Source organism: Ascaphus truei, chromosome 17 (genome assembly GCF_040206685.1).
Source record: "Ascaphus truei isolate aAscTru1 chromosome 17, aAscTru1.hap1, whole genome shotgun sequence".
Classification (NCBI taxonomy): Eukaryota; Metazoa; Chordata; class Amphibia; order Anura; family Ascaphidae; genus Ascaphus; species Ascaphus truei.
This window is the reverse complement of record NC_134499.1, coordinates 8,841,440-8,866,887: the sequence shown is the minus strand read 5'-3', so window position 1 is coordinate 8,866,887 and position 25,448 is coordinate 8,841,440. Positions and strand designations below refer to the sequence as shown.

The window sequence follows — 25,448 nt, the reverse complement described above, 5'->3', positions numbered from 1 at the left end:
TACCCGTCTCACGCTGCCCGCGACTCTCCCCCTTACCCGTCTCACGCTGCCCGCGACTCTCCCCCTTACCCATCTCGCGCTGTCAGCGACTCTTCCCCCTTACCCGTCTCGCGCTGCCCGCGTCTCTCCCCCTTACCTGTCTCACCCTGCCAGCGTCTCTCCCCCTTACCTGTCTCACCCTGCCAGCGTCTCTCCCCCTTACCCGTCTCTCGCGAGCAGTCTCTCCCCCTTACCCGTCTCGCGCTGCCTGCGACTCTCCCCCTTACCCGTCTCACGCTGCCCGCGACTCTCCCCCTTACCTGTCTCACCCTGCCAGCGTCTCTCCCCCTTACCTGTCTCACCCTGCCAGCGTCTCTCCCCCTTACCCGTCTCTCGCGAGCAGTCTCTCCCCCTTACCCGTCTCGCGCTGCCCACGTCTCTCCCCCTTACCCGTCTCGTGCTGCCCGCGACTCTCCCCCTTACCCATCTCGCGCTGCCCGGGACTCTCCCCCTTACCCGTCTCACGCTGCCCGCGACTCTCCCCCTTACCCGTCTCTCGCGAGCAGTCTCTCCCCCTTACCCGTCTCTCGCGAGCAGTCTCTCCCCCTTACCCGTCTCTCGCGAGCAGTCTCTCCCCCTTACCCGTCTCTCGCGAGCAGTCTCTCCCCCTTACCCGTCACGCGCTGCCCGCGACTCTCCCCCTTACCCATCTCACGCTGCCAGTGACTCTCCCCCTTACCCGTCTCGCGCTGTCAGCGACTCTCCCCCTTACCCGTCTCACGCTGTCCGCGTCTCTCCCCCTTACCCACCTCACCCTGCCCGCGACTCTCCCCCTTACCCGTCTCGCGCTGTCAGCAACTCTCCCCCTTACCCGTCTCACGCTGTCCGCGTCTCTCCCCCTTACCCACCTCACCCTGCCCGCGACTCTCCCCCTTACCCGTCTCACGCTGCCCGCGACTCTCCCCCTAACCCGTCTCGCGCTGCCCACGACTCTCCCCCTTACCCGTCTCACGCTGCCCGCGTCTCTCCCCCTTACCCGTCTCACGCTGCCAGTGACTCTCCCCCTTACCCGTCTCACGCTGCCCGCATCTCTCCCCCTTACCCGTCTCACGCTGCCCGCGACTCTCCCCCTTACCCGTCTCGCGCCGTCAGCATCTCTCCCCCTTACCCGTCTCGCGCTGCCCGCGTCTCTCCCCCTTACCCGTCTCACGCTGCCCGCGTCTCTCCCCCTTACCCGTCTCGCGCCGTCAGCATCTCTCCCCCTTACCCGTCTCACGCTGCCCGCGACTCTCCCCCTTACCCGTCTCGCGCTGTCAGCATCTCTCCCCCTTACCCGTCTCGCGCTGCCCGCGACTCTCCCCCTTACCCGTCTCGCGCTGCCCGCGTCTCTCCCCCTTACCCGTCTCACGCTGCCCGGGACTCTCCCCCTTACCCGTCTCACGCTGCCCGCGACTCTCCCCCTTACCCATCTCGCGCTGTCAGCGACTCTTCCCCCTTACCCGTCTCGCGCTGCCCGCGTCTCTCCCCCTTACCTGTCTCACCCTGCCAGCGTCTCTCCCCCTTACCCGTCTCTCGCGAGCAGTCTCTCCCCCTTACCCGTCTCGCGCTGCCCGCGACTCTCCCCCTTACCCGTCTCGCGCTGCCCGCGTCTCTCCCCCTTACCTGTCTCGCGCTGCCCACGTCTCTCCCCCTTACCCGTCTCGTGCTGCCCGCGACTCTCCCCCTTACCCATCTCGCGCTGCCCGGGACTCTCCCCCTTACCCGTCTCACGCTGCCCGCGACTCTCCCCCTTACCCGTCTCACGCTGCCCGCGACTCTCCCCCTTACCCGTCTCACGCTGCCCGCGACTCTCCCCCTTACCCATCTCGCGCTGTCAGCGACTCTTCCCCCTTACCCGTCTCGCGCTGCCCGCGTCTCTCCCCCTTACCTGTCTCACCCTGCCAGCGTCTCTCCCCCTTACCCGTCTCTCGCGAGCAGTCTCTCCCCCTTACCCGTCTCGCGCTGCCCGCGACTCTCCCCCTTACCCGTCTCGCGCTGCCCGCGTCTCTCCCCCTTACCTGTCTCGCGCTGCCCACGTCTCTCCCCCTTACCCGTCTCGTGCTGCCCGCGACTCTCCCCCCTTACCCATCTCGCGCTGCCCGGGACTCTCCCCCTTACCCGTCTCACGCTGCCCGCGACTCTCCCCCTTACCCGTCTCTCGCGAGCAGTCTCTCCCCCTTACCCATCTCGCGCTGCCCGGGACTCTCCCCCTTACCCGTCTCTCGCGAGCAGTCTCTCCCCCTTACCCGTCTCTCGCGAGCAGTCTCTCCCCCTTACCCGTCTCTCGCGAGCAGTCTCTCCCTCTTACCCGTCTCTCGCGAGCAGTCTCTCCCCCTTACCCGTCCCTCGCGAGCAGTCTCTCCCCCTTACCCGTCTCTCGCGAGCAGTCTCTCCCCCTTACCCGTCTCTCGCGAGCAGTCTCTCCCCCTTACCCGTCTCTCGCGAGCAGTCTCTCCCCCTTACCCGTCTCTCGCGAGCAGTCTCTCCCCCTTACCCGTCTCTCGCGAGCAGTCTCTCAGCTCTTTCAGTGCCTCTGTTAGATGGTTTAGAGATTTTGCGTGATAATCTACCTGCAGCTCCAGCAACTGGGAGACAGACAGAGCATGCGCGTGCTTAGTGTGCGCGTGCTTAGTGTGCGCGTGCTTAGTGTGTGTGCTCATGCGAGTGCGTGAGGTGTGGGGGCGGCGGGTATGTGGGGTGTAAGGGGGGGTATCTCTGCAAGGGGGGTGCGTCTGTGCAAGGGTGGGGGTGTCTGTGCAAGGGGGGTGTATCTGTGCAAGGGGGAGGTGTCTGTGCAGGGGAGTGGGGGTGTCTGTGCAAGGGGTGGGGGTGTTTGTACAAGAGGTGGGGGTGTTTGTACAAGAGGGTGTGTGTGCAAAGGGGGGTGTCCGTGTAGGTGGGGGGGGGGGGGCTGCGTCTGTCCGGCACTCACTCTGATGATGTAATTCTCGTACTCTCCTTCTTTGGTTGTGAAGTGATAAAGATCGGACAGATAATCATCCTACGGCAAAACCAGAGCAACAATTACTGGGGACCCTCGGATTACTATTAATTACTAATATAATATATATATATAGAGAGAGAGAGAGAGAGAGAGAGAGAGAGAGAGAGAGAGAGAGAGAGAGAGAGAGAGAGAGAGAGAGATCTCCAAAAAATCAAATCAGAGATGCGTACGCTCCTAAAATACAAAGTCCATAAAATGGGGGGAAATGTATTAAAGAACAAAGATCTCTGGTTTGTTTTTTGATGCGGTTTATCGGTTTGAGAAACTTTTTATTTTATATTGTGAATAAGCAAAGCACAATGGAGAGCAGACAGATGTATACCAAATAATGCCCTTCCTTGCACAGCACCTGATTAAAACATAACCTTTATTGTGGAACTAATAAAACACGTATCACTGCATCGTGGGTATAAACAGTCATTAATAAGTAGTGTGGTGTGATACAGTGGTCAGGGAGCAGACATACATCTCGAGGCCTCAGAGTAGCTGCAGCGGGTGCTCGGGAAGCTGTACAGTGGCCCCTGAGCTGGATGGTTTAACCCAGGGGTGGGCAACCTATTTTTCAATGTAGCCACAGGTGTGGCGAATTAGAAGTGAAAATAGCCACACCATGCAAAAATTGAGGTATTATGTTGCGCATGCAAAAATTTAAAACAACACAGTGTGTGTGTGTATGTGTATGTGTATATATACACACACACACACACACACACACACACACACACACACACACACACACACACACACACAGTCGGGGGAACGGAGCAGCAGCAGGCAAGTTTTTTAAATGGAATGATACCTGTGTTCCCCTCCACAGCGCTGGCGCAACTGGTTAATCGGCTTCCATAACTCCCCCCCCCCCGATGCGGCGCCGTGAAGGTGAGAGAGGCAGATTGACGGCGGAGTGCTTCTCCGCATGGGGTCTGCACAGCCAGGCTGTGCAGGACACAGAACGGAGTTCTTGGAGGGGGAAGGTAGGGCCACACTTAGCCTGCCAATTGCGATAGGCTTGCCCACCTCGGATTACACCCGTCTTAGGCTACGCTTATCACGACGGCGACGTCAGGCTACGGTCGCTGGAAAAATCAAATAGAGATGACTTCCAGCGATCGCGACCAAGCCATCGCGTCACGCTTGCTATAAGCGCACGCGAAGATGGCAATGCATTTGTTTTGACGCGACATCGCTGTCGCCAGCACTATAAGCGCAGCCTAAGGCTAAGGCCCCGCTCCCAGAGTCAGCGCGCCCGCACTGCAGACAGGCGGGGCGCTGACATACACAGACCGCGATATGCGGTCTGTAGGGAGCGGGAGGTTTGAGCGGGAGGGGGGGCGTGGCTTGATCGGAGGGACCTGCTACTCTCCCCCCCCCTCTCCCTCCACGGCTCAGGTAAGTAAAGCAACACACGCAGGCACACACACACACACAGACAGAGGCAGGCACTCACGCACTCAGGCACACACATACACACAGACAGGCACGCACGCACTCAGACACACACACAGACAGGCACTCAGACACACACACAGACAGGCACTCACGCACTCAGGCACACACATACATACACACAGACAGGCACTCACGCTGCTTTCACTCCACACTCCTCCCCGCTCCCCGAAGCCTCTCCTCCTCCCGAAGCCTCCCCTCCCCATTGGCTCACAGCCACACCACGTGACGCGTCAACGCTAGGGAACACCATTCTCTTGTATCCCATAGCGGCTGACGCGCCACAGCGTGTAGTAAGCTGTGCAGCCAGGGGGGACCAGGACCGGCTCCGCAGGATTCCCCTGCTGTTGGGGAACTCGCGTGTGGCCCCCCGCGCCAACGAGCGCAGCGGGACCAAGGCCTAAGGTGGGACAGTTAGGTGTCAACATGCAAATAAAGCCGGCAGGGCAAATAAGGCCTCAACTCCCAAATATGGAGCACACCAAAAAGCAATGGCCCTCATTCTCCGGAGGTCGGAGTGTCCCTGGGCCCGGCAGTGTTCAGGAAGGAGACATGAAGGCAGAGGGTGCTAAGAATCCCCGGAGGTTAAACAAGCTGTAATTCAAACCTAAGTCTGGCTACCTCCACCTGCCGGGCTCTCCAGTGAAGCCGCCCTGCAAGGACTGGAAGGGGAACGTGAAAAGATAAATGGGATATTGTTGGCCTTAGTGAGGTTAGAAGATTAGATGAAGGCCTCATTGAGCTCAACAGCAGACACCTATTCTATTACCGAGGTGCAGATAATGGGCGAATCAGTGGCATAAGCTTCATCATTAACAGGAGATGGAGAAACAACATAGTATAAAAGTATGGAGTATGAAAGCTCATCAACAAGAGCAGCCAGAGGCTTCATTCGGGTGACAAAGAGATACAGGCATCAAAGTGTCTGCCCCAACGTGAAGTCACGCGGACAATGAAGTGGAAGACGTCTACCATGAAATCAACCAACAAAGGAAATTGTCACCTCAAGATCGTTGTGGATGATTTCAAGGCAAAGATTGTGGCCCAGCAGAAAGACGAAGCGTCAGTGGGTAAGTAGGGTTATGCCGACAGGACTGAACGTGGGGACAGATTGATACAATGTGAAAACTTCTACATCACTAATTCATTCTTCAAGAAAAATCCAAATAGCAAATGGACATGGAGTGGACCCAATGAAATAAAGAATGAAATGGACTAGAAAGGAACTATGAAGGAACACGGGATTGAAGACTGTGCCGTTATTAACCGGTCTGACACAAGGAGTGATCACCGATTGGCTCGCTGCAGATTACATCTGAATACAACGTTGGAAAGAAGAAAACTGGTTAAAAATACAAAAACAATCAACAACCTCTAACATAACCGCAGATAATTTCAACTAGAATGGAAAAAAAAATTTTCAATGTGCTCAAAATGTGTGGGGTCCCCAAGAAATGATTATAAAGAACCTTTGCAGATTGGAGATGAAAGCGCAGAAAAAAAACGGAGGAATCGCCAACAAAATACCAGGGTATGAAAATATCTGATGAGACAAAGCAATAAATGGGGAAATGACAAGAAATGAAGCAATCCCCGTGTGCTAGGATAAGACCTGAATGGAAACAAAAGAAAACAGCGCTCAACGCCAAATAGTGAAGCAAATTCAACAATATATTATAGAATTAAAAAGGGGGTAATATATCTGCGTACATGAAAAAAGGTTGGTAAAAGGCATGTAGTGTGTATCACACTGTTTACCACTCGGCTGTTAGCTGTAGATTCAGGTGCTTGCTTCCCTCTGCTGCTGCAGCTCAGTTGATTCTGGGGCAGGACGTCAGTCTTTTCACTCCCAAGGGGATTTCCCTTCATGCAGCCAGGTTCAGCAGCTGGTACTGGGGCTCGGTGAAATCGCTCCTGCTTCCTGGCCGATATGAAGCTGCTCCTGTACCTCGGCAGGTGTATCCTCTGCACAGAGGTTAAAACGCAGCTTGCTGGGGTGCCCTCAGCGTGCCGCGATGCCGCTCCGTCGCGGGACGCTGTGTAATGACGTCACTGTCTACACAGCAGTGGTGGATTCAATAGGGAAGTTTGAACAGTCTTACAAAGTCTCTCACAAGTGTCCAAAACAGCACACAGGATGAAATAAAAACAGGACAGGCCAATACATAGACAAAGGCCAATGTAAGCAGATATAAGGCAATAGAATGTTACATCCAACTAGTTTCGTAGAATTAACTACTTCTTCAGGGAATGTGAATGTGCAGAGATGTGCGAGACAATCGCATGCGTATAACCGAAGATGTTAAATGTCACGGTGATACGGGGAGGAAGATTATGGAAGATAACAAAAGCTTATAGAAGATGAAGCAGCGACTTTTGGTCGGGAAGCAAATCATTGCATTGAAATAAGACGGTGTCACCAATAAAAGGCTGCGCACTTATCATAAAGAGAGGTGAGGACAGCTACATTATATTGTATGTGAATAGCGATAGCACTGGGCAACATGCAGCAGAGGACAAGCGAGAAGAAACCACCAAATGAGGAAACCCTGCGTCCTTCCAGAAGAAGTGGCAAAGGGAATAAAATCCATGAAGAATGGGAGGCTCCTGGGGAAGGTGGAATTACTGAAATATTGAAAGAAGCCGGGGAAGAAGTAGAGACAATCCGTGCAAAACTCTTTACATGCGGCTTAAAGAACTGGAACACTCCAGAGCAATGGAGCAAAGCCATCATTATCCTCATCCACAAGGAGGCAAAGAAGACCTCAAGAACTACAGACCAACCAGTCTACTTCCAATCTCTTACAAGATTTGTACAAAGATCCTCACTAATCGGATGCACGACACCTGGACTTTGTCCAGTCTAGAGAACAAGCGGGATTTCGCAGTGGATACAACATAATGGACCCCATCCAAGCCGTACAAGAAGTGATCTCCCCAAATAATGAATATGATCTTCCACTTAGTTTAAGATTAGTCGATAACGAAAAAGCGTTCGATTCTGTCTACACCTCAGCGGTCCTAGATGCATTAAGACAAAGAGCTGAAGAAACGTATATTGATATTATAAAGAGCATTTACGAGAATGCCACATCAACTGTTAGATTATTTGAAGATACAGCAAGATAAGGATCAGCAAGGGAGTGCAGCTGGGAGACACCATGTCACCAGGATCAGCGAGGGAGGGCGGCAGGGAGACACAATCTTACCAGGATCAGCAAGGGTGTGCGACAGGGAGACACCATCTCACCAGGATCAGCAAGTGAGTGCGGCAGGGAGACACCGTGTCACCAGGATCAAGTGAGGGAGTGCGGCAAGGAGACACCATGTCACCAGGATCAGCGAGGGAGTGCGGCAAGGAGACACCATGTCACCAGGATCAGCAAGGGAGTGCGGCAAGGAGACACCATGTCACCAGGATCAGCGAGGGAGTGCGGTAGGGAGACACCGTGTCACCAGGATCAGTGTGGGAGCGTGGCAGGGAGACACCATCTCACCAGGATCAGCAAGTGAGTGCGGCAGGGAGACACCGTGTCACCAGGATCAGTGAGGGAGTGCGGCAAGGAGACACCATGTCACCAGGATCAGCAAGGGAGTGCAGCAAGGAGACACCATGTCACCAGGATCAGCGAGGGAGTGCAACAGAGACACCGTGTCACCAGGATCAGTGTGGGAGCGTGGCAGGGAGACACCATGTCACCAGGATCAGTGCGGGAGTGGCAGGGAGACACTGTGTCACCAGGATCAGCAAGGGAGTGCGGCAGGGAGACACCGTGTCACCAGGATCAGCAAGGGAGTGGTGCAAGGAGACACCGTGTCACCAGGATCAGCAAAGGAGTGCGGCAGGGAAACACTGTGTCACCAGGATCAGCGAGGGAGGGCGGCCGGGAGACACCATGTCACCAGGATCAGCGAGGGAGTGCGGCCGGTAGACACCATGTCACCAGGATCAGCGAGGGAGTGCGGCAGGGAGACACTGTGTCACCAGGATCAGCGACGGAGTGCAGCAGAGAGATACCGTGTCACCAGGATCAGCGAGGGAGTGCGGCAGGGAGACACCATGTCACCAGGATCAGCAAGGGAGTGCGGCAGGGAGACACCGTGTCACCAGGATCAGCAAGGGAGTGTGGCAGGGAGACACCGTGTCACCAGGATCAGCCAGGGAGTGTGGCAGGGAGACACCGTGTCACCAGGATCAGCCAGGGAGTGCGGCAGGGAGACACCGTGTCACCAGGATCAGCAAGGGTGTGTGATAGGGAGACACCATGTCACCAGGATCAGCGAGGGAGTGTGACAGGGAGACACCGTGTCACCAGGATCAGCAAGGGAGTGCGGCAGGGAGACACCGTGTCACCAGGATCAGCCAGGGAGTGTGGCAGGGAGACACCGTGTCACCAGGATCAGCCAGGGAGTGCGGCAGGGAGACACCGTGTCACCAGGATCAGCAAGGGTGTGTGATAGGGAGACACCATGTCACCAGGATCAGCGAGGGAGTGTGACAGGGAGACACCGTGTCACCAGGATCAGCAAGGGAGTGCGGCAGGGAGACACCGAGTCACCAGGATCAGCAAGGGAGTGCGACAGAAACACTGTGTCACCAGGATCAGTGAGGGAGTGCGGCAAGGAGACACCATGTCACCAGGATCAGCAAGGGAGTGCAGCAAGGAGACACCATGTCACCAGGATCAGCGAGGGAGTGCAACAGAGACACCGTGTCACCAGGATCAGTGTGGGAGCGTGGCAGGGAGACACCATGTCACCAGGATCAGTGCGGGAGTGGCAGGGAGACACTGTGTCACCAGGATCAGCAAGGGAGTGCGGCAGGGAGACACCGTGTCACCAGGATCAGCAAGGGAGTGGTGCAAGGAGACACCGTGTCACCAGGATCAGCAAAGGAGTGCGGCAGGGAAACACTGTGTCACCAGGATCAGCGAGGGAGGGCGGCCGGGAGACACCATGTCACCAGGATCAGCGAGGGAGTGCGGCCGGTAGACACCATGTCACCAGGATCAGCGAGGGAGTGCGGCAGGGAGACACTGTGTCACCAGGATCAGCGACGGAGTGCAGCAGAGAGATACCGTGTCACCAGGATCAGCGAGGGAGTGCGGCAGGGAGACACCATGTCACCAGGATCAGCAAGGGAGTGCGGCAGGGAGACACCGTGTCACCAGGATCAGCAAGGGAGTGTGGCAGGGAGACACCGTGTCACCAGGATCAGCCAGGGAGTGCGGCAGGGAGACACCGTGTCACCAGGATCAGCAAGGGTGTGTGATAGGGAGACACCGCGTCACCAGGATCAGCAAGGGAGTGCGGCAGGGAGACACTACGTCACCAGGATCAGCGAGGGAGTGTGACAGGGAGACACCGTGTCACCAGGATCAGCAAGGGAGTGCGGCCGGGAGACACCATGTCACCAGGATCAGCAAGGGAGTGCGGCAGGGAGACACCATGTCACCAGGATCAGCAAGGGAGTGCGGCAGGGAGACACCGTGTCACCAGGATCAGCCAGGGAGTGTGGCAGGGAGACACCGTGTCACCAGGATCAGCCAGGGAGTGCGGCAGGGAGACACCGTGTCACCAGGATCAGCCAGGGAGTGTGGCAGGGAGACACCGTGTCACCAGGATCAGCGAGGGAGTGTGGCAGGGAGACACCATGTCACCAGGATCAGCAAGGGAGTGCGGCAGGGAGACACCGTGTCACCAGGATCAGCCAGGGAGTGTGGCAGGGAGACACCGTGTCACCAGGATCAGCCAGGGAGTGCGGCAGGGAGACACCGTGTCACCAGGATCAGCAAGGGTGTGTGATAGGGAGACACCATGTCACCAGGATCAGCGAGGGAGTGCGGCAGGGAGACACCGTGTCACCAGGATCAGTGCGGGAGTGCGGCAGGGAGACACCGTGTCACCAGGATCAGTGCGGGAGTGTGACAGGGAGACACCGTGTCACCAGGATCAGCAAGGGAGTGCGGCAGGGAGACACCGTGTCACCAGGATCAGTGCGGGAGTGTGACAGGGAGACACCGTGTCACCAGGATCAGCAAGGGAGTGCGGCAGGGAGACACCGTGTCACCAGGATCAGTGCGGGAGTGCGGCAGGGAGACACCGTGTCACCAGGATCAGTGCGGGAGTGTGACAGGGAGACACCGTGTCACCAGGATCAGCGAGGGAGTGCGGCAGGGAGACACCGTGTCACCAGGATCAGTGCGGGAGTGCGGCAGGGAGACACCGTGTCACCAGGATCAGTGCGGGAGTGTGACAGGGAGACACCGTGTCACCAGGATCAGCAAGGGAGTGCGGCAGGGAGACACCGTGTCACCAGGATCAGTGCGGGAGTGCGGCAGGGAGACACCGTGTCACCAGGATCAGTGCGGGAGTGTGACAGGGAGACACCGTGTCACCAGGATCAGCAAGGGAGTGCGGCAGGGAGACACCGTGTCACCAGGATCAGTGCGGGAGTGCGGCAGGGAGACACCGTGTCACCAGGATCAGCAAGGGAGTGCGGCAGGGAGACACCGTGTCACCAGGATCAGCAAGGGAGTGTGACAGGGAGACACCGTGTCACCAGGATCAGCAAGGGAGTGCGGCAGGGAGACACCGTGTCACCAGGATCAGTGCGGGAGTGCGGCAGGGAGACACCGTGTCACCAGGATCAGCAAGGGAGTGCGGCAGGGAGACACCGTGTCACCAGGATCAGCAAGGGAGTGTGACAGGGAGACACCGTGTCACCAGGATCAGCAAGGGAGTGCGGCAGGGAGACACCGTGTCACCAGGATCAGCAAGGGAGTGTGACAGGGAGACACTGTGTCACCAGGATCAGCAAGGGAGTGTGACAGGGAGACACCGTGTCACCAGGATCAGCAAGGGAGTGCGGCAGGGAGACACCGTGTCACCAGGATCAGCAAGGGAGTGCGGCAGGGAGACACCGTGTCACCAGGATCAGCAAGGGAGTGCGGCAGGGAGACACCGTGTCACCAGGATCAGCAAGGGAGTGTGACAGGGAGACACTGTGTCACCAGGATCAGCAAGGGAGTGTGACAGGGAGACACCGTGTCACCAGGATCAGCAAGGGAGTGCGGCAGGGAGACACCGTGTCACCAGGATCAGTGCGGGAGTGCGGCAGGGAGACACCGTGTCACCAGGATCAGCAAGGGAGTGCGGCAGGGAGACACCGTGTCACCAGGATCAGCAAGGGAGTGTGACAGGGAGACACCGTGTCACCAGGATCAGCAAGGGAGTGCGGCAGGGAGACACCGTGTCACCAGGATCAGCAAGGGAGTGTGACAGGGAGACACTGTGTCACCAGGATCAGCAAGGGAGTGTGACAGGGAGACACCGTGTCACCAGGATCAGCAAGAGAGTGTGACAGGGAGGCACCGTGTCACCAGGATCAGCCAGGGAGTGTGGCAGGGAGACACCGTGTCACCAGGATCAGCCAGGGAGTGCGGCAGGGAGACACCGTGTCACCAGGATCAGCAAGGGTGTGTGATAGGGAGACACCATGTCACCAGGATCAGCGAGGGAGTGCGGCAGGGAGACACCGTGTCACCAGGATCAGTGCGGGAGTGCGGCAGGGAGACACCGTGTCACCAGGATCAGTGCGGGAGTGTGACAGGGAGACACCGTGTCACCAGGATCAGCAAGGGAGTGCGGCAGGGAGACACCGTGTCACCAGGATCAGTGCGGGAGTGTGACAGGGAGACACCGTGTCACCAGGATCAGCAAGGGAGTGCGGCAGGGAGACACCGTGTCACCAGGATCAGTGCGGGAGTGCGGCAGGGAGACACCGTGTCACCAGGATCAGTGCGGGAGTGTGACAGGGAGACACCGTGTCACCAGGATCAGCGAGGGAGTGCGGCAGGGAGACACCGTGTCACCAGGATCAGTGCGGGAGTGCGGCAGGGAGACACCGTGTCACCAGGATCAGTGCGGGAGTGTGACAGGGAGACACCGTGTCACCAGGATCAGCAAGGGAGTGCGGCAGGGAGACACCGTGTCACCAGGATCAGTGCGGGAGTGCGGCAGGGAGACACCGTGTCACCAGGATCAGTGCGGGAGTGTGACAGGGAGACACCGTGTCACCAGGATCAGCAAGGGAGTGCGGCAGGGAGACACCGTGTCACCAGGATCAGTGCGGGAGTGCGGCAGGGAGACACCGTGTCACCAGGATCAGCAAGGGAGTGCGGCAGGGAGACACCGTGTCACCAGGATCAGCAAGGGAGTGTGACAGGGAGACACCGTGTCACCAGGATCAGCAAGGGAGTGCGGCAGGGAGACACCGTGTCACCAGGATCAGTGCGGGAGTGCGGCAGGGAGACACCGTGTCACCAGGATCAGCAAGGGAGTGCGGCAGGGAGACACCGTGTCACCAGGATCAGCAAGGGAGTGTGACAGGGAGACACCGTGTCACCAGGATCAGCAAGGGAGTGCGGCAGGGAGACACCGTGTCACCAGGATCAGCAAGGGAGTGTGACAGGGAGACACTGTGTCACCAGGATCAGCAAGGGAGTGTGACAGGGAGACACCGTGTCACCAGGATCAGCAAGGGAGTGCGGCAGGGAGACACCGTGTCACCAGGATCAGCAAGGGAGTGCGGCAGGGAGACACCGTGTCACCAGGATCAGCAAGGGAGTGCGGCAGGGAGACACCGTGTCACCAGGATCAGCAAGGGAGTGCGGCAGGGAGACACCGTGTCACCAGGATCAGCAAGGGAGTGTGACAGGGAGACACTGTGTCACCAGGATCAGCAAGGGAGTGTGACAGGGAGACACCGTGTCACCAGGATCAGCAAGGGAGTGCGGCAGGGAGACACCGTGTCACCAGGATCAGCAAGGGAGTGCGGCAGGGAGACACCGTGTCACCAGGATCAGCAAGGGAGTGCGGCAGGGAGACACCGTGTCACCAGGATCAGCAAGGGAGTGTGACAGGGAGACACCGTGTCACCAGGATCAGCAAGGGAGTGCGGCAGGGAGACACCGTGTCACCAGGATCAGCAAGGGAGTGTGACAGGGAGACACCGTGTCACCAGGATCAGCAAGGGAGTGCGGCAGGGAGACACCGTGTCACCAGGATCAGTGCGGGAGTGCGGCAGGGAGACACCGTGTCACCAGGATCAGCAAGGGAGTGCGGCAGGGAGACACCGTGTCACCAGGATCAGCAAGGGAGTGTGACAGGGAGACACCGTGTCACCAGGATCAGCAAGGGAGTGCGGCAGGGAGACACCGTGTCACCAGGATCAGCAAGGGAGTGTGACAGGGAGACACTGTGTCACCAGGATCAGCAAGGGAGTGTGACAGGGAGACACCGTGTCACCAGGATCAGCAAGGGAGTGCGGCAGGGAGACACCGTGTCACCAGGATCAGCAAGGGAGTGCGGCAGGGAGACACCGTGTCACCAGGATCAGCAAGGGAGTGCGGCAGGGAGACACCGTGTCACCAGGATCAGCAAGGGAGTGCGGCAGGGAGACACCGTGTCACCAGGATCAGCAAGGGAGTGTGACAGGGAGACACCGTGTCACCAGGATCAGCGAGGGAGTGCGGCAGGGAGACACCGTGTCACCAGGATCAGTGCGGGAGTGCGGCAGGGAGACACCGTGTCACCAGGATCAGTGCGGGAGTGTGACAGGGAGACACCGTGTCACCAGGATCAGCAAGGGAGTGCGGCAGGGAGACACTGTGTCACCAGGATCAGTGCGGGAGTGCGGCAGGGAGACACCGTGTCACCAGGATCAGTGCGGGAGTGTGACAGGGAGACACCGTGTCACCAGGATCAGCAAGGGAGTGCGGCAGGGAGACACCGTGTCACCAGGATCAGTGCGGGAGTGCGGCAGGGAGACACCGTGTCACCAGGATCAGCAAGGGAGTGCGGCAGGGAGACACCGTGTCACCAGGATCAGCAAGGGAGTGTGACAGGGAGACACCGTGTCACCAGGATCAGCAAGGGAGTGCGGCAGGGAGACACCGTGTCACCAGGATCAGTGCGGGAGTGCGGCAGGGAGACACCGTGTCACCAGGATCAGCAAGGGAGTGCGGCAGGGAGACACCGTGTCACCAGGATCAGCAAGGGAGTGTGACAGGGAGACACCGTGTCACCAGGATCAGCAAGGGAGTGCGGCAGGGAGACACCGTGTCACCAGGATCAGCAAGGGAGTGTGACAGGGAGACACTGTGTCACCAGGATCAGCAAGGGAGTGTGACAGGGAGACACCGTGTCACCAGGATCAGCAAGGGAGTGCGGCAGGGAGACACCGTGTCACCAGGATCAGCAAGGGAGTGCGGCAGGGAGACACCGTGTCACCAGGATCAGCAAGGGAGTGCGGCAGGGAGACACCGTGTCACCAGGATCAGCAAGGGAGTGCGGCAGGGAGACACCGTGTCACCAGGATCAGCAAGGGAGTGTGACAGGGAGACACCGTGTCACCAGGATCAGCAAGGGAGTGTGACAGGGAGACACCGTGTCACCAGGATCAGCAAGGGAGTGCGGCAGGGAGACACCGTGTCACCAGGATCAGCAAGGGAGTGCGGCAGGGAGACACCGTGTCACCAGGATCAGCAAGGGAGTGCGGCAGGGAGACACCGTGTCACCAGGATCAGCAAGGGAGTGTGACAGGGAGACACCGTGTCACCAGGATCAGCAAGGGAGTGCGGCAGGGAGACACCGTGTCACCAGGATCAGCAAGGGAGTGCGGCAGGGAGACACCGTGTCACCAGGATCAGCAAGGGAGTGCGGCAGGGAGACACCGTGTCACCAGGATCAGCAAGGGAGTGTGACAGGGAGACACCGTGTCACCAGGATCAGCAAGGGAGTGCGGCAGGGAGACACCGTGTCACCAGGATCAGCAAGGGAGTGCGGCCGGGAGACACCGCGTCACCAGGATCAGCAAGGGAGTGCGGCAGGGAGACACCGTGTCACCAGGATCAGCAAGGGAGTGTGACAGGGAGACACCGTGTCACCAGGATCAGCAAGGGAGTGCGGCAGGGAGACACCGTGTCACCAGGATCAGCAAGGGAGTGCGGCAGGGAGACACCGTGTCACCAGGATCAGCAAGGGAGTGCGGCAGGGAGACACCGTGTCACCAGGATCAGCAAGGGAGTGTGACAGGGAGACACCGTGTCACCAGGATCAGCAAGGGAGTGCGGCAGGGAGACACCGTGTCACCAGGATCAGCAAGGGAGTGCGGCAGGGAGACACCGTGTCACCAGGATCAGCAAGGGAGTGTGACAGGGAGACACCGTGTCACCAGGATCAGCAAGGGAGTGCGGCAGGGAGACACCGTGTCACCAGGATCAGCAAGGGAGTGCGGCAGGGAGACACCGTGTCACCAGGATCAGCAAGGGAGTGCGGCAGGGAGACACCGTGTCACCAGGATCAGCAAGGGAGTGCGGCAGGGAGACACCGTGTCACCAGGATCAGCAAGGGAGTGCGGCAGGGAGACACCGTGTCACCAGGATCAGCAAGGGAGTGTGACAGGGAGACACCGTGTCACCAGGATCAGCAAGGGAGTGCGGCAGGGAGACACCGTGTCACCAGGATCAGCAAGGGAGTGCGGCAGGGAGACACCGTGTCACCAGGATCAGCAAGGGAGTGTGACAGGGAGACACCGTGTCACCAGGATCAGCAAGGGAGTGTGACAGGGAGACACCGTGTCACCAGGATCAGCAAGGGAGTGCGGCAGGGAGACACCGTGTCACCAGGATCAGCAAGGGAGTGCGGCAGGGAGACACCGTGTCACCAGGATCAGCAAGGGAGTGCGGCAGGGAGACACCGTGTCACCAGGATCAGCAAGGGAGGGCGGCAGGGAGACACCGTGTCACCAGGATCAGCAAGGGAGGGCGGCAGGGAGACACCGTGTCACCAGGATCAGTGAGGGAGAGCGGCAGGGAGACACCGTGTCACCAGGATCAGTGAGGGAGAGCGGCAGGGAGACACCGTGTCACCAGGATCAGTGCGGGAGTGCGGCAGGGAGACACCGTGTCACCAGGATCAGTGAGGGAGAGCGGCAGGGAGACACCGTGTCACCAGGATCAGTGAGGGAGAGCGGCAGGGAGACACCGTGTCACCAAAGGTTTTCACAGCAAACCTCGAAGAATTGTTCGAGACATTAGATTGGGGTGAAAAAGGAATCAAAATCAACAGTGAATGCTGGATCTGAAACGCCCCTGGATTTTACCCTAAGAGGATTCTGGGTAACAAGGGAGACTGTGTTTGTTTATAAGAAGACTGTTTAAGACTTGGCCAGTGGGAATCAGCATGGAATGAATGAGTTAATGTCTCAAGGAGACAAGGCAGCATGAAAAAGCTAATTCAGCTGTGTAGCCAACCTTGGAATTCCTGATACAAGAACAGGACAGCGAGATTTCTACTATGTATCCCAGACAGGAAGGCCCAGCAACAGATCGCACTAAATAAAGAAGACGCAGTTATAGAAGAAGGGAGGAACTGTATCTGGAACATGCACAGAGAATGCTAGAAGTAAGAATGATGTAGTCAGTGTTACAGCTTTTCGAAAATATAACTACAGTATTTATAACCTGAATAAGATTCTTTTGTCTAAGAACCAACGTGCCCGTCCTCATCACACGAGGACAGAGCTGTACCATTTATCCTAATTGCTTGCCGAGGCTTAAATAAAACTAGATCTACTTAGAGAAACGTCTGTGTCTCAACTTCCTTCAGTGAATATTTGAGTCACCTACGATTTGCAGATGACATTGTTATTTTTGCGACAAGTCCAGAATATCTCCAGCAAGAAGCGAGTAAGAAAGTGGCCTCCGTATGAATCTCAGCGAGACGCAAGGGATGCTCAACAAATGTGTCAAGTCTGCAAAAGATTGAAGTAAATGGAATAGAACTAGAAGAAGTCCAAGACTATGTCTACGTTGGACGGGAAATAACAATTGCTGGGAAACCTTTGAATGAAATCAGTAGGAGAATGAAGATGGGATGGAGCCTGTTTGGAAGAAACAAGACAATATTTCAAGGGAACCTTCCACTGTGCCACAAGAAGAAGGGTTTCGACCAGTGTATTCTGCCCGTGTTCACTTATTGGTGGGAAACTTGGACTCTAAATGCGAAGATAATTCTGAAGCTTCAAACAATGCAAAGACGTATGGAGAAATGCATGCTGGGTATTACCTGAAGAGACGGGAGAAAGAATGAATGGGTTCGAAACCAAACAAGTGTCTGTGACATCATCACACAGGGGCAGAAATTAAAATGGCGGCAGGCTGGACGCATCGCAAGAAGAAATGGCCATCGTTGGACAAAGCTGGAACTCAACTGAATTTCAAGAGAGATTAAAATACCAAGACGTCCCAAAGTGTAAGATGGGAGGATGAGATGAGAATGTGTGGGCGCGACGTGGAGAGGAGAGGCTGTAACCGCAGCGTACACACACACACTCACATAGGGGGTTAGCGCCATACTTGTAATGTGTTCCATCTTTAAAGTGGCCCCAATTTTAAGTGGCATACAATGTGGAGTTATACAGAGAATATTAGAGGACTCCCCAGCTTTTATATGGGGCTAACAGACTTCGTCTTTCTTTTCTCAGCTATGCACTCTTTACTCCAATCTCTGAAATGAACATTGGATGTGCAGAGAATATTAGCAAAGCCAAACGCTACCATAGGCTGGCGATCCCTCGAGTCCAGACGCAACGTACATCTTTCCTGTCGCAACTTAAAGTACGTTCTGGACAAGTTACCCAATGATCTGAGCAGGCTTCTCACCCCCCAGTATACCCAGCACTTATCTCCTGAGATCCGCCTCCAGAAACCCGCTTATGGTTCAATAAAGAATCCGGTCGCAGTTCTTTCTGATCACCCCGTTTCTGGGACACGTTACCCGAGTCCCTCAAATCCGCCTCCTGCCCAAGTTATTTGTAGAGTTCGGCTGTTTACTACTTTAAACATGTTCGTAACTGTAACGTGGTGAGCGCATTATTCTGTACCCGGGACATGCTGGGAAACGAGAGGCATTCTTTCCTGCTACACTATTTGATATACATACACCCCGGGCCCACCTTGCTCTGCTCCAGCCGCCGCCTCAGTTCCTCCTCTTCCTCCTTAAGACTCTCCATTTTGGCCGGTGCCCCCGTGCTGCCCACTCCCTGCCCCCCGGACATATTCTTCTGGGCCTGAGACAACCTGCAGTGGGGAGAAGGCAGTGTCTGTGAGATAGATATAAATACATATATATACACACACACCTCTCAGAAGGCAGTGTCTGTGTGTGTGTGTGTGTGTGTGTGTGTATATATACTACCTGTACAAGTATCCAGTCCTTACCTGCTCCCCCACCAGTCCTTACCTCCACCTCAGTCCTTACCTGCCCCCCCCCCCCTCCCCACCAGGCCTTAACTGCTCCCCCCTGTCCTTACCTGCTCCCCCTGTCCTTACCTGCACCTCCCCAGTCCCTACCTGCACCTCCCCAGTCCTTACCTGCACCTCCCCAGTCCCTACCTGCACCTCCCCAGTCCCTACCTGCACCTCCCCAGTCCCTACCTGCACCTCCCCAGTCCTTATCTGCACCTCCCCTGTCCTTATCTGCACCTCCCCAGTCCTTACCTGCACCTCCCCTGTCCTTACCTGCACCTCTCCAGTCCTTACCTGCACCCCCCCTGTCCTTACCTGCACCTCCCCAGTCCTTACCTGCACCTCCCCAGTCCTTACCTGCACCTCCCCAATCCTTACCTGCACCTCCCCAGTCCCTACCTGCACCTCCCCAGTCCTTACCTGCACCTCCCCAGTCCCTAACTGCACCTCCCCAGTCCCTACCTGCACCTCCCCAGTCCCTACCTGCACCTCCCCAGTCCTTACCTGCACCTCCCCAGTCCTTACCTGCACCTCCCCAGTCCCTAACTGCACCTCCCCAGTCCCTACCTGCACCTCCCCAGTCCCTACCTGCACCTCCCCAGTCCTTACCTGCACCTCCCCAGTCCTTACCTGCACCTCCCCAGTCCTTACCTGCACCTCCCCAGTCCTTACCTGCACCTCCCCAGTCCCTACCTGCACCTCCCCAGTCCTTACCTGCACCTCCCCAGTCCTTACCTGCACCTCCCCAGTCCTTACCTGCACCTCCCCAGTCCTTACCTGCACCTCCCCAGTCCTTACCTGCACCTCCCCAGTCCTTACCTGCACCTCCCCAGTCCTTACCTGCACCTCCCCAGTCCTTACCTGCACCTCCTCAGTCCTTACCTGCAGCTCCCCAGTCCTTACCTGCACCTCCTCAGTCCTTACCTGCAGCTCCCCAGTCCTTACCTGCACCTCCCCAGTCCTTACCTGCACCTCCCCAGTCCTTACCTGCACCTCCCCAGTCCTTACCTGCACCTCCCCAGTCCTTACCTGCTCCCCCTGTCCTTACCTGCACCTCCCCAGTCCTTACCTGCACCTCCCCTGTCCTTACCTGCACCTCCCCAGTCCTTACCTGCACCTCCCCAGTCCTTATCTGCACCTCCCCAGTCCTTACCTGCACCCCCCGTCTTTAACTGCTCCCCCCCAGTAGTTATCTGTACCCTGCTAGTCCTTACCTACTCTTCCCCCCACTACCCCCAGTCCTTACCTGCTCTTCCCCCCCACCAGTGCTTACCTGCTCTTCTCCCCCCCACCCCCAGTCCTTACCTACTCTCCCCCACCACCACCCCCAGTCCTTACCTACTCTCCCCCACCACCACCCCCAGTCCTTACCTACTCTCCCCCACCACCACCCCCAGTCTTTACCTACTCTCCCCCACCACCACCCCCAGTCTTTACCTACTCTCCCCCACCACCACCCCCAGTCCTTACCTACTCTCCCCCACCACCACCCCCAGTCCTTACCTACTCTCCCCCACCACCACCCCAAGTACTTACCTACTCTCCCCCACCACCACCCCCAGTCCTTACCTACTCTCCCCCACCACCACCCCAAGTACTTACCTACTCTCCCCCCACACCACCCCCAGTACTTACCTACTCTCCCCCCACACCACCCCCAGTACTTACCTACTCTTCCCACCCCCCACCCTTTACCTGCTTCCTTCCCCCCCCCCCAGTCCTTACCTACTCTTCCCACCCCCCACCCCTTTCCTGCTTCCCTCCCCCCCCCACCACCCCCAGTCATTACCTACTCTTCCCACCCACCCACCCCTTACCTGCTTCCCTCCCCCCCCCCACCCCTTACCTGCTTCCCCCCCCCCCCAGTCCTTACCTGCTCTTCACACTGTTCCAGTCGGTGATCAGCTTCTGCAGCTGCTTTCTGTGCTTTAGAATTGTAGGTAATTCCTCCTGAAATAGGGGAGGATGAGAGTGAGGGGGGCACAAGCAATGAGGGGGAGAGGAGAGTGAGGGGGGAGAGTGTGAATGTTATTGGGTTGGAAGAGGAGGTTCTACATGTGGTAGTGAGGGGTAGAGGTGGGGTACAGGTAGTAGTGAGGGGGAGAGGTGGGGTACAGGTAGTAGTGGGGGAAAAAGGTGGGGTACAGTTAGAAGTGAGGGGAGAGGTTGTGTACAGGTGGTAATGAGGGAGGAGAGGTGGGGTACAGGTAGTAGTGAGGGGAGAGGTTGGGCACAGGTAGTAGTGAGGAGAGGTTGGGTACAGGTAGTAGTGAGGGGGGGAGGTGAGGTAAAGGTAGTAGTGGGGGGAGAGGTGGGGTACAGGTAGTAGCGGGGTACAGGTAGTAGTGAGGGGAGAGGTTGGGTACAGGTAGTAGCGAGGGGAGAGGTTGGGTACAGGTAGTAGTGAGGGAAGAGGTTGCGTACAGGTGGTAGTGAGGGGAGAGGTTGGGTACAGGTAGTAGTGTGGGGGAGAGGTGGGGTACAGGTAGTAGTGAGGGGGGAGAGGTGGGGTAAAGGTAGTAGTGGGGGGAGAGGTGGGGGGGGAGAGGTGGGGTACAAGTAGTAGTGAGGGGAGAGGTTGGGTACAGGTGGTAGTGAGGGGGGAGAGGTGGGGTACAGGTAGTAGTGAGGGGGAGAGGTGGTGTACAGGTAGTAGCGGGGGGAGAGGTGGGGTACAGGTAGAAGTGATGGGGAGAGGTTGGGTACAGGTAGTAGCGGGGGGAGATATTGGGTACAGGTAGTAGTGAGGGGGAGGTGGGGTACAGGTAGTAGTGAGGGGGGAGAGGTTGGGTATAGGTAGTAGTGAGGGGAGAGGTTGGGTACAGGTAGTAGTGGGAGGAGAGGTTGCGTACAGGTGGTAGTGAGGGGAGAGGTTGGGTACAGGTAGTAGTGTGGGGGAGAGGTGGGGTACAGGTAGTAGTGAGGGGGGAGAGGTGGGGTAAAGGTAGTAGTGGGGGGAGAGGTGGGGGGGAGAGGTGGGGTACAAGTAGTAGTGAGGGGAGAGGTTGGGTACAGGTGGTAGTGAGGGGGGGAGGTGAGGTAAAGGTAGTAGTGGGGGGAGAGGTTGGGCACAGGTAGTAGTGAGGAGAGGTTGGGTACAGGTAGTAGTGAGGGGGGGAGGTGAGGTAAAGGTAGTAGTGGGGGGAGAGGTGGGGTACAGGTAGTAGCGGGGTACAGGTAGTAGTGAGGGGAGAGGTTGGGTACAGGTAGTAGCGAGGGGAGAGGTTGGGTACAGGTAGTAGTGAGGGAAGAGGTTGCGTACAGGTGGTAGTGAGGGGAGAGGTTGGGTACAGGTAGTAGTGTGGGGGAGAGGTGGGGTACAGGTAGTAGTGAGGGGGGAGAGGTGGGGTAAAGGTAGTAGTGGGGGGAGAGGTGGGGGGGGAGAGGTGGGGTACAAGTAGTAGTGAGGGGAGAGGTTGGGTACAGGTGGTAGTGAGGGGGGAGAGGTGGGGTACAGGTAGTAGCGGGGGGAGAGGTGGGGTACAGGTAGAAGTGATGGGGAGAGGTTGGGTACAGGTAGTAGCGGGGGGAGATATTGGGTACAGGTAGTAGTGAGGGGGAGGTGGGGTACAGGTAGTAGTGAGGGGGGAGAGGTTGGGTATAGGTAGTAGTGAGGGGAGAGGTTGGGTACAGGTAGTAGTGGGGGGAGAGATGGGGTACAGGTAGTAGTGAGGGGAGAGGGGTAGTAGTGATGGGAGAGGTGGGGTACAGGTAGTAGTGAGGGGGGAGAGGTGGGGTACAGGTAGTAGTGAGGGGGGAGAGGTTGGGTACAGGTAGTAGTGAGTGGGAGAGGGGGGTACAGGTAGTAGTGAGTGGGAGTGGGGGGTACAAGTAGTAGTGAGTGGGAGAGGGGGGTACAGGTAGTAGTGAGTGGGAGAGGTTGGGTACAGGTAGTAGTGAGGGGAGAGGTAGGGTACAGATAGTAGTGGGGGGAGAGGTGGGGTACAGGTACAAGTGAGGGAAGAAGTTGGGTATAGGTAGTAGTGAGGGGAGAGGTGTGGTACAGGTAGTAGTGAGGGGAGAGGTGGGGTACAGGTACAAGTGAGGGAAGAGGTTGGGTATAGGTAGTAGTGAGGGGAGAAGTTGTGTACAGGTGGTAGTGAGGGGAGAGGTTGGGTACAGGTGGTAGTGAGGGGGAGAGGTTGGGTACAGGTGGTAGTGAGGTGAGAGGTGTGGTACAGGTAGTAGAGGTGGGGTACAGGTGGTAGTGAGGGGGGAGGGGGGTACAGGTGGTAGTGAGGTGAGAGGTGGGGTACAGGTAGTAGAGGGGGGAGAGGTGGGGTACAGGTAGTAGTGAGGAGAGAGGTTGGGTACAGGTGGTAGTGAGGGGGAGAGGTTGGGTACAGGTGGTAGTGAGGTGAGAGGTGGGGTACAGGTAGTAGAGGTGGGGTACAGGTGGTAGTGAGGAGAGAGGTGTGGTACAGGTAGTAGAGGGGGGAGAGGTGGGGTACAGGTGGTAGTGAGGAGAGAGGTGGGGTACAGGTGGTAGTGGGGGGAGGGGAGAGGGGATGGTACCTCGCTTAGCTTGCTCAGTGGCAATACGACATCCTTCTCCAGGGTGATTTCAAACTCTGCCAGGTCTTGGGCCAGAATGTTCTCCGCGCAGCAACCCATCTCCAGGGTCCTCCTGGGAGCGGAGACAGGGGGCTTCATGGTCATTGTGGCATTGTGGGTTGGTCATTGTGGGATGGGCGGGCAAGGTGAACTGGTTACAATGACTTAGAGCAGTAATAGTGAACTGGTTATGGTCAGCTTGTTAGTGTGATCTAGTCACGGTGAGTTAGTCATAGTGATCTGGTAATCTAGTAATCTAGCCATGGTGCGTTAGTCAGTGATATGGTTCTTGTGATCTAATTATGGTGAATTAGTCTTAAAGATCAGGTTCTACTGATCTAGTTATGGTGAATTAATCTTGGTGATCTAGTTGTGGTGAGTTGGACCTACGGATCTGGTCCTAGTGATCTAGCCATGGCGAGTTATGTGATCCGGTTCTCGTGATATAGTCATGGGGATTAGTCATAGGGATCTGGTTCTCGGGATACAGTTATGGTGAGTTAGTCATAGTGATCAGGTTCTAGTTATGGTGAGTTAGTCATAGTGATCAGGTTCTAGTTATGGTGAGTTAGTCATAGTGATCAGGTTCTAGTTATGGTGAGTTAGTCATAGTGATCAGGTTCTAGTTGTGGTGAATTTGTTGTCGTGATCTAGTCATGGTGAGTTAGTCGCAGTGATCTAGCCACGGTGAATTGGTCCTAGGGATCTGGCTGTCGGAAACACATGCGTTTTCTCACCTTAGACTCGACTCGCAGTCAATCTCCTTCAGACACTCAGCCATGCCCATAGACAGAGACATCAGTGGAAGCTTCTTCTACAATGGAGACAGAGAGAGATGGCCCTATCAATCCATCGCTTGGCAGGGTCCTCAGCGGGGAGGGGGGGGGAGGGGGTTAGACAAATTCTCCCTCATGGACACTGAATTGATCTTTGGAAAAAGAAAGTCCAACGACCATGCCCCCCACCCCCTCCTCCCCGAGTGCTTCTCAGGTCTGGAAACCAGACACAGTAGCCCCCTGCTGACGGTCAAGGGGTCGGACTCACCAGTCGCTTCTCTAGGTCGGAGCCCAGCGGCCCCTGCAGGCAGCTATTCAGACGCTTGTACACGATATGAGCCGCCTTCTTCACTGGCTCCACCTGTTGGTCGGCCTGGGAGACACGCAAAGGGCAATAGGGCACTTAGGGGGTTAGGTTACTCTCAAGAACCCCTCCTTCTGTGAGAGATTCCACTGGCAGTCACACACACAGCGCTCAAAAAGGAAACCCTATTTACTAAGCGTGCTATTCCATAACAGACCTGCTTCAGCAGGCCCCCGCAACAAGAGGCTTGTGAAAACAGGGGTCCCTTAGTTCCCCTGCGGAGGTGGGATACAGGAGCTTACCTGTGATACCTCCTGTGAAGTCTCCATAGCACGTAGAATTTGTTATAATTTCACCAATAATACACTTGTATTTCTGGAGATTATATATATATACATACATACATACATATATACGCACACACATCAGATAGTGATATATTCGCAGTGATATATTCGCAGTGATATATTCTGTTTAAGCCGCTGATCAATCACCAGATCAGTCTCAGATCTGCATCCTGCTGTGCTGAACACTCCGAGCTAGGAGACAGGCAGTGGATCTCTCCCGCGCCTCTCACCCCGGGCAGTTGAAGGCTTGACGGTATCTTATGGAATAACACCGCTTCGCAGTTTTAGCCCTGAACGGCACATTTCCTGCACGTACCTTTCTAAGGGGGCATTATAATTCTCTCTATTCCTTGTTTTCACCTGCAGGATGTGCTCCTGTCCGGGAAAATTCCGGGCATTATTGAAATCCCTGCTCTCTGATTGGTTAAAATTCCGGGCATTATTGAAATCCCTGCTCTCCGATTAGTTAAAATTCCAGGCATTATTGAAATCCCTGCTCTCTGATTGGTTAAAATTCCGGGCATTATTGAAATCCCTTCTCTCTGATTGGTTAAAATTCCGGGCGTTATGGAAATCCCCGCTCTGATTGAATTATGCCAGGAATTGTAACCATTCAGGTATTTTTGGCAACTTTCCAATTCAGCTTTCAGAGATGCAGGGGGCACACGCTGAGAATTTGACATTAAA

At 56.7% G+C, this 25,448-nt stretch overlaps 1 protein-coding gene across 1 annotated transcript in view; it reads right to left on the bottom strand.

Annotated features, from left to right (window-relative positions):
* The window catches only part of SH3BP1 (SH3 domain binding protein 1), a 60,967-nt gene that overhangs the window by 22,010 nt on the left and 13,509 nt on the right, over positions 1–25,448 (bottom strand). The window contains exons 3-9 of the mRNA XM_075573846.1: positions 24,379–24,483; positions 24,072–24,148; positions 23,296–23,407; positions 20,654–20,730; positions 18,489–18,612; positions 2,951–3,019; positions 2,513–2,603 (exon numbers count right to left, since the gene is read on the bottom strand). Of these exons, the coding sequence (XP_075429961.1) occupies positions 2,513–2,603; positions 2,951–3,019; positions 18,489–18,612; positions 20,654–20,730; positions 23,296–23,407; positions 24,072–24,148; positions 24,379–24,483 (655 nt within the window). The remainder of the gene's footprint in view (positions 1–2,512; positions 2,604–2,950; positions 3,020–18,488; positions 18,613–20,653; positions 20,731–23,295; positions 23,408–24,071; positions 24,149–24,378; positions 24,484–25,448) is intronic.